Source organism: Nycticebus coucang, chromosome 22, assembly GCF_027406575.1.
Source record: "Nycticebus coucang isolate mNycCou1 chromosome 22, mNycCou1.pri, whole genome shotgun sequence".
Classification (NCBI taxonomy): Eukaryota; Metazoa; Chordata; class Mammalia; order Primates; family Lorisidae; genus Nycticebus; species Nycticebus coucang.
This window is the reverse complement of record NC_069801.1, coordinates 36,736,251-36,745,618: the sequence shown is the minus strand read 5'-3', so window position 1 is coordinate 36,745,618 and position 9,368 is coordinate 36,736,251. Positions and strand designations below refer to the sequence as shown.

The 9,368-nt window shown below is 45.8% G+C and overlaps 1 protein-coding gene across 1 annotated transcript; it reads right to left on the bottom strand.

Annotated features, from left to right (window-relative positions):
- Nucleotides 1–2,077: 2,077 nt before the first annotated feature.
- On the bottom strand, nucleotides 2,078–9,106 carry ZNF691 (zinc finger protein 691). Its single transcript, XM_053577007.1, has 2 exons — nucleotides 9,049–9,106; nucleotides 2,078–3,596 (listed from the first exon to the last, which is right to left on the bottom strand). The coding sequence occupies exon 2, from the start codon at nucleotides 3,585–3,587 to the stop codon at nucleotides 2,733–2,735; it is 855 nt and encodes a 284-aa protein (XP_053432982.1). The 5' UTR covers nucleotides 3,588–3,596; nucleotides 9,049–9,106; the 3' UTR covers nucleotides 2,078–2,732.
- Between the last annotated feature and the right edge of the window lie 262 nt (nucleotides 9,107–9,368).

The following is a 9,368-nucleotide window of genomic DNA, read 5'->3' as shown; positions in this document are numbered from 1 at the left end:
AATAACTGGCATTCAGTACATATTTGAAAGATGGGGACTTTTATTATTAGGTTATGTGCTGATTATACAAGCCAGTTTGGGTGACTGTATGTTTAAATATTCTGGGTTGTTTTTTTTTTTTTTTTTTTTGAGAGAGAGAGTCTCACTATGTCACCCTCAGTAGAGTGCTTGGATGTCACAGCTCACAGCAACCTCAAACTCTTGGGCTTAAGCGATTCTCTTGCCTCAGCCTCCCAAGTAGCCAGGACTATAGGCACCAGTGCCCATAGCTCAGTGGTTGGGGCTCTGGCCACATACACCAGGGCTGGTGGTTCGAACCCAGCACGGGCCAGCTAAACAGCAATGTCAACAACAAAAAAATATCTGGGTGTCGTGGCGGGCACCTGTAGTCCCAGCTACTTGGGAGGCTGAGGCAAGAGAATCGCTTAAGCCCAAGAGTTGGAGGTTGCTGTGAGCTGTGACACCACAATACTGAGGGTGACATAGTGAAACTCTGTCTCAAAAAAATAAATAAATAAATAAAATATTCTGGGGGAAGTCTCAAGGAACAGGAAAATGTGTATGAAACAAAAATGCTTTGTAAAGTACCCTACAAATACAAAGGAATGATTTAATAAGTTTTCTTTTATAGTCTTTTAAAGCCTGCATTAGAAAAAAATATAGGCTTCTGCGATTTGGGCAGTTCAAAATTATAGGCTTTCGATTTGGGCAGAAGTTCATTCCTGGCCCTGTCATTTACTTGTTCCATAATCACAGGCCAAGTCACTTTCTCTCTGCCCACCCATTTCAACATATGACAAATGCAGATAATTCTTAACACAGGATTGTTGTGAGAATTTAGTAGGATGATGAGTGTAAAGTTCCCAGCACATCCATTCCTGGACAGCAGCAGGATCCCCATCTGTTAGGTAAGGTCATGGGTGGTGTCAGTTCCAAGCTTGGTGCCAGAATCACATCCTGCCAACTGGCTACAAATGATGAGGGCCTGTCACTATGGAAGAGCAGGGCCTCAGGCAGACCAGAGAGGTAGAAAGGGCTATTATGTATTTGTTAGAGGAAAACTGGGTGAACACTAAACTTCCATATAGAAAACACTGAAATTTGCCATATGGAGCCAGGCCTAAAGTAGGATAGGATGCTAGGCATGATCCTTGCCAAGCTGTCCCAGCCATGGGGACTAAACTATTGCTGCTACTAAAGGCGAAGACTCAGGCAGTGCCTGTGGCTCACTGAGTAGGGTGCCGGCCCCATATACCGAGGGTGGCAGGTTCGAACCCGGCCCTGGCCAAACTGCAACAAAAAAATAACTGGGCATTGTGGTGGGCGCCTGTAGTCCCAGCTACTTGGGAGGCTGAGACAAGAGAATCGCCTAAGCCCAGGAGCTGGAGGTTGCTGTGAGCTGTGACGCTACAGCACTCTACCAAGGGCGACGAAGTAAGACTCTGTCTCTAAAAAAAAAAAAAAAAAAAGGCAAAGACTAATAATGGATCTTAAAATCTCTCTTATTTTATCCCACCTTTCACCCCTACTACCTGCCACTGCCATTTCCCCCGGGCACAGAAGTGTCCAGTTAATAATTTAAAGTTGAAAAGGTTCTCATGCTTGGTACTGACTTCCTGTAGAGTGAATGGTCCAAGGCCGTATCAAGAGGCTATACTGATTCTCACCTCCAGACCAGCCTCCCAAGCATGTTCTCCTTTAGAAGTCAACAAAGTGAATGAAAGCATTGGCTGGAAGTCAGGGAGGTCCAACTATGAGCGATAGCTCTACCCATACCTGCTATGTGATTCACAAGTAACTTCAACTTTCCTCACTTGTTTCCTCATCTTTTGCTGTGATAACAAACTGAGATAAAGAACGTAAATATGACTAGTAGAATTGATAGCATGGAGTGGATGCTTATTTAATGTTAGTTCCTTTCTTTTCCCTCTGAGCCCCCCCAGAAGCTCAGACAGCTTTCCTTTGCTTTTCAGAGTGGCTACCCATCTGTCTGTCTTGGAATTCAACTCCCTTTCAGAGTGGCTGCAGTGGAACAATCTCCCCAGCTCCCCTCTTCCCCAAATAAGTACACAGTTCCTTTTCATAGAAGTTTTTACTGCTAATCACTCAGGGGGAACAGAGGCAGGTTGAGGGAATAAAAAGTAACTAATGTGGGGGAGTGTACAGGTCCCTGGATCATGGCTCCTTGAGAGCTTCCCTTTCATTCCTAAGGCAGTTCCTCAGATCTCTTCTCCAGACCAAGGAGGCCCCTTCCATAGGGAAGGCAACTCCCTTCCAGGCTAGAGATCTAGAAACAAAGCTGGGACACAGCAGATGGGAACTAGCTGGCCACTATGAACTGCCCTAAGCAGTTCATAAACAATTTGGATGACTTTAGATAGTGACACCCATCTCACAGGTACTTCTTCAAAGGCCAGGACACTGCTGCCCTAATAACATGAGCATTCTAAGCCTACTGCATTTCTCTTTCACCCCAAGGTGAAGCCAAAATTGGGTACTCTGATTTCTCCAGATAAGAAATTGACCTGGAAAGAGGCAAGGATTTTTACTCAGAGTCCCTTCTTAGGGACTCAGAGTCCCTTCCTGCAGATCCTTCAGAGGCAATAGGAAACCATTCTCCCTCCAAAGGATACAGAGCTTGAGATCAAGGTAGCAGCAGCAGATCCAAAGATTTCTTCCTCCACTAGGTTGGGGTCTCCTTTCTCTCCCTCACTCTACGTGGGGCTTGTCCTTCAGCTACAATCTTTTTCAATCTGCTCACCCAAGTGTGTTTTCTGGTGGCGGATGAGATTTGAGCTCCGGGAGAAGTGTTTCCCACATAAAGTGCACCTGTAGGGCTTCTCCCCTCTGTGAGTCCTCTGGTGTGCTCCAAAGTTGGAGATATCACTGAAGGTCCGCCCACACTCAGTGCACTCATAAGGCCTCTCGCCTGTGTGAGTACGGTGGTGCACGCCAAAGCTGGAGCTATTGCTGAAGCTCTTCCCGCACTCACAGCAGATGTAGGGAGCTGGCTCTAGGTGGGTCCGGTGATGCACAGCTAGTGTGGCGCTCTGGGTGAAGCTCTTGCCGCAGATGTCACAGCGGTATGGCCGCTTGCCCAGGTGATCCTGCTGGTGTATAGTGAGGTCTGAGCGCCGGCGGAAGCTTTCCTGACACTTGGGGCATTTGTAGTGCTTCTCTTCCAGGTGGATCCGCTCGTGCCGGATGCGGTTGGAGCTTCTAGAGAAGCTCTTGCCACATTCCGAACACTTGTATGGCTTCTCACCAGTGTGGATCCGCTGGTGTGTTCTCAGGTTGGAGGTATTATTGAAGGTTTTGCCACACTGGGCACATATAAAGGGCTTCTCCTCTGCCTCGGGCCTTGGATGAATAATGAGGTTCCCTGGCTCTCGAGCTGGGGCAGTGATTTTCTGCCATGGCTTTTCTGGAGAGGTTTCTTGTGGTCCTTCAGATAGGCTCTCCTGCCCATGCTCCTTCTCCCCAGGTGGGACACAAGGACGTTCCGAGTCATCCACTCTCCAAGGCTTACCCCTTTCCCTTTCCTCAGGCATGTGTGGTTCTGGACTCTGTTCCTTCTTACTGCCCATCTTTGAACCCTGGGAATGAACACAAATGGCCAATACCTTTATTCCATCGGTTAGGCCAGACCACAGGGAATCTTTTATTCTTTTTGAAGGGGTGTACGCCTTCCCCACAGAATCATCCATCAGAAATAACCTCAGTCAACTGGAATACTTGGACAGAATGCCTTTCCTTATTAACTTTCAAGTGACAAACTTTCACAGATACTTAAAGCTACTCACCAATGCAAAAAGAAGGCACCAGTTTTGCCCACTACCAACAGATGATATTTGTGCAATTTAAATAGTATCTTTTTTTTTTTGGCTTAGTGCCCATAACTCAGTGGTTAGGGCATTGGCCACATACACCAAGGCAGGCAGGTTCGAACCCAGCCCAAGCCTGCTAAAACAATGACAACTCCAACAAAAAAATAGCCAGGCATTGTGGTGGGCGCCTGTAGTCCCAGCTACTTGGGAGGCTGAAGCAAGAGAATCACTTAAGCCCAAGAATTTGAGGTTGCTGTGAGCTGTGACACTACGGCACTCTACCCACGGTGACATAGGGAGACTCTGTCTTATAAAAAAATCAAATAAAATCTTTTTTTTTTTTTTTTTTTTAAAGACAGAGTCTCACTCTGTTGTCCAGGCTAGAGTACCATGGCTTCAGCCTTGCTCACGTCAATCTCAAACTCCTAGGTTCAAGCAATCCTCCAGCCTCAGCCTCCCAAGTAGCTGGGACTATAGGCACCCATCACAAGGTCCAGCTAATTTTTCTGTTTTTTTAGTAGAGATGGGGTATTGCTCTTGCTCAGGCTGATCTGCAACTCCCGAGCTCCAGCAATCATCCTGCCTCAGCCTGCCAAAGGGCTAGGATTACGGGCATGCTAGGATTAGGACACTATACCCAGCCATATCACTCTTCTCAATACCACTAAAAATGACAATCTACACCACAATTTGTATGCAAGTAAAAGAGCTTCCATTTCAGAACGAGTTCAGTTTTTCTGCTTAACTATAACTAAAATTCCTTTTATGTTTACACTTTTTTGAAAAACCTTCTTTAAAAGTATATATCTGTTTCCCTGCTTTCAAAATGAACTGAACAAAACCTATATTGTTGAGGCTCTCCTAGTGGTTTATAAGATCCACCTTTGACTCTCCTAAGATTTCTGCTACCCACTCCTCTCCAGACCTCACTAGATAGCAACAAAGGGGTTAACATCTGGGACCTCCAAGAGCTACTGTGGGACCTGAGCTGTATCTATTCTGATTAGTCAGTGCTAAGTTCCACCACACTAAGCCCCCCACACACATGCACATATACACCCAGGCTCACACATACACACACACCCCCCATATTCCCACATGACACACAGCCATACACATCACCAAACACACTCAACCATACCACATAGTCACACATATACAGCCACACATACACACAGCATACATGCTCATAACACACACACATACCACACATGCCACACCTAACCACATACTCCAACCACATACAGTCATATACATGGCTAGACACACACCACACATGTCTACAGCCATATTCTCACATTCACACACCAAATATACACGAAGATACACATAGGCACAGATGTACAAGCCACACTATCCCCCACCCCTGTACAGAAATTACTTTACACAAACATCAGTAAAATCTGCTAAGCTGCATAGGCTCTTTAGGGTTCCTACAGCCAAGGACAGGGAAGGCAGGGAAGAAAAAAAGTACTTTTGATAAGACAAGAGTGATGGTATTTCCTCTAGGCATTGAAGAAATAATAACATTTCTAAAGGCAGTGCCCACAATGGTGGAGATGTGCCCACAATGACATGAACAAAGGGATAAGGGAGGGAAGCACTAACTATGATAGGACACTGAGGATAGAAAATGAAAGACCAATAATTCCTTCAAGTCAACAAGTATTTTTGGAAAAAAGCAACATAGAATAAAGAAAGAGGTACTAACTATGGCTAGGATTGGAGTACAATGGTAACACATACTATCTTTTTAACTCTCCACAAATTATTCAATTATTCTGAGCCACAACCCCCTGATCACTAAAACTGTGTCTCCCAGCCACACTGTGGGATTTTGTACAAGAGAAAATGCCTATAATTCTCACTATAGTGTATGACACATGCTGGCCATTTAGCAAATATTTAGCAAATGACAGGTGCTATCGCGATTGTGAAGACACTATGTCCTAGCCCTGTGAAGAATACAAGAATGAGAAAGATCCTTTAAGTCAGTGTTTCTCAAACTGTGGGTCGCGACCCCTTTGAACTGTATTAAAGGTTCACGGCATTAGGAAGGTTGAGAACCACTGCTTTAAGTGATCTTTGGAGAAAAGAAAATGTAATTAAAAAATAATACAATAAGCCAGACACAGTGGCTCACGCCTGTAATCCTAGCACTATAGGAGGCTGAAGCAGGTGGATTGCTTGAGCTTAAGAGTTCAAGACCAGCTTGAGCAAGAGGGAGACCCCTGTCTCCAAAAAATAGCCGGGTGTTGTGGTGGGCACCTGTAGTCCCAGCTACTCAGGAGGCTGAGACAAGAGAATCACTTGAGCCCAAGACTTTAAGGTTGCTGTGAACTATGATGTGATGGCACTCTACCAAAGGCAACAAAGTGAGACTCTGTTTCAAGTAATAATCATAATAATAATGTAAGACTGTACATAACTTCTAAAATGTGAATACAGACAGAACCTCAAAGCTTTAAGGAGCAGAGGTCAGCAAACTTTTCCTGTAAAAGACCATATAATAAATATTTAGCAAACATTTAGGGCCATAAAAATCTCTGTTGTAACTACTCAACTCTACCATTGTCTCACGAAAGCAGTCATAGACAACACATAAGGCAATGAGTGTGGCTGTGCTCCAATAAAACTTTATTTAAAACAATAGGAGGCAAGCTGTAAGTTCCTAGCTTTTGTTAGTGTTTCTTGAAGAATTTAAGCAACATGAAACATTAAAGTCTTGCTTCACTTCCAAAAATGCAAGTGAACATCATAAACTATTTATTCCTTGATACTTAAGTTCACTTTTCCATGACCATCCTTTCAAAAGTTACAAGCCCCTTCTACATTCCCAGTTCCCCTGCTCCATAGCACATCCCACTTTCTGACATTCTATTTATTCATGTCTATTATTTGTTGTCTACCTACCCCTGCTACAACAAACGTTCTATGAAAGCTAAGATCTTTGTCTTGTTTTATTCACTTATGTAACCCAAATTTTCTAGAGTAGTGGGAGGAGGCTGGGGCGCCGTGGCTCATGCCAATCTATAATCCTAGCACTCTGGGAGGCTGAGGCGGGTGGACTGCTTGAGCTCAGGAGTTCCAGACCAGCCTGAGTAAGAGCAAGACTCTGTCTCTATAAACAACAGAAAAACTAGCTAGGCATCTTGGCAACTACCTATAGACCCAGCTACATGAAAGGCTGAGGCAGGAGGATCGCTTGAGCCCAAGAGTTTGAGGTTGTTGTGAGCTATAAGTCCATGGCATTCTACCCAGTGTGATAGAGTGAGACTCTGTCTTAAAAAAAGGAAAAAAAAATTAGAGTAGTGGGAGGCATATATAGTAGATCCTTAAAAGTGTTCAATGAGTTGAATAAAGGCAGGCCAGACCTGTCTCCAGAACCCATTTCATGCTTGTGTCTATTCTCACCCCTTGGTCCCCAGCAGTCTCCTTTATGCCCCCACAGAATTATGTTTGCTTTTATAGCTTTTTGCAATTAACCTGTTTGCATGACTGTTTCCATTGGTAGTTTATATGCAAGTTAAGGAAAGGGACTGGGTCATCTTAGTAATCTGCAGCACAAGGCTGGATGCCCAAATGTGTTTTGAATTAATGAGTCACTCCCCACCACCACCTACCCCATCTAGGGCTCCAGCATCTTTCTCTATGCAATGAGCTACATGGCCTTCACTCACTTCCAAAACTTTGACTCAGAAACTATACTTTACTAAGCTCTAGCTTAATCCAAGGCTGAAAGCTGTGTCAATATAAAGCAGAAAGTTTTAGGATTATGACCACCTTCCAAGAGTTTATGACACAATGTAGTGCAACAGACCATGAACTCTAGAAACTGTCACACAACGCAGAAGGTTAAATTCCAGGGGACAGGGATTGTGCCTTAGTCACCTTTGTAGCCCCTCCTCAGTGCCTAGCACAGTATCTGGCACATTATAGAGAAACAAATAATAGTTAACTTTTTTTAAGCTCATACCAAGTGTGAGGCCCAGAACTAAGAGCCATACAATCATGTCATTTCATTTCACATCATCCTTACCTTAAAGATGAGAAAATTGAGGGTCAGAGAAATTAAGTTAACTTGCCCAAGGGCACATAGCAAATAAGTGACAGAAATGAGGCCTCTGCCCATCACTCCAAAGTAAGTGGCTTTTAACCATTACACTAGTATTGGAGCAAGAAAAGGAGAGAAAGAAAGGAGAGAAGGAAGGAAGAAAAGAGATAAAAGACAGTGCCACAGGAATTCAGATGACACAGGCATATTTCTCTGACAAGATCAGAGATGAGTAGCTCCATGGAAGATGTGAGGTTTGAGCTAGGATTTACAGGCTGAGTGAGCAAGACTGGGACTTGCAGAGACAGGGAGCCCACTACCTATTGAGAAAACAGTGCAGCTGAAGTACAGAGGCATTTTCACATCACTTCTCAGAGATTTAGGGGATAGAGGGGCCTATGGGTCTTCCTAGGGCTCAGCAGCATGGGTGGAGGTAATGGTGGAAGGGGTTTTAGACACAGTGGAGACGGAGCCAAGTCTAAGAAGTAAGGGTCAAGAAGGTGGGCGATTACAGACGATGAAGGCGAAGGGTCTGGGTTAAAGGGAGGAGGTCAAGCTGAAATGTCTGAAGCACCAAAGTTCAGGGTCGAGGGCTGGGGAGAGAGGAGCTTAGAAAGACTATGGGCAAGATGATGAAAACAGGGACTCACAGCGGGCGTAGATAACGTGTCAGATAGAGAAGGAACAAAGGAGTCAGAGGGTCCGATAAGATGTTAGGGCACGACGGGCAAAGGCTGCCATCAGAGGTGTCGAAAACCAGGGCACAACAGGCTGAGTTTTGTGAGGCAAGGCGAGAAAGAAGCCAATGGCGGAGTCCAACACTACAGCGTTCTGGAGAGCAGGAGCTGGGTTCAGGGAGGCCGCTGGGCTTGGGACCGGAGGGGTGGGAAAGGAGGGCGAGGAGCGAAGGGAAGTGGAGTACACACAGGCCAACCGAAGGGCCGGGAGACAGGGGCGTGGGGACAGCAGACCGGCCGCGCGGACCAGGAGACAGGGACAGGGTTTGGAGCAGCGGAGGGACTACAGGGCCTCTTTGCCTACCACTGGGTCTGGGGAGGAAAGCAATAGCCTCCAACTCCTCGGTAAGAGGAAAAGGGGCGTGCTCGGAGTTCCCCGCAAAGTCGTGTCTGCCTTCCCCCCGCAACCTCAGGCCCACCCGAGACCCACCTCTCTCCCGCAGCTCGGTCAGGGACAGCGCCGCTTCGGTCAGAGGGGAAATGGGTCGGAGCCGGAACCCAAGAAAGATCCGCCCTACTGCCCCAGAATTGGTTTCTGGGGATTATCTTTCCTCCCCATTGGTTACATTGGGTGCCACAACCTAGGAGACCCAGAAGGGACTGCCAATAAGCTTAGGGCTTGGGCGTGACATGCTGGGAGTTGTAGTTCTGAGAAAGAGGTAGGCTCAGAAAACATTTGTGAAGTTTAGAACTGGGTTCCCTCCTAAGGTTGTCGGATTTCCTTCTGCGATCAAGTGTTCAATCCCGTGG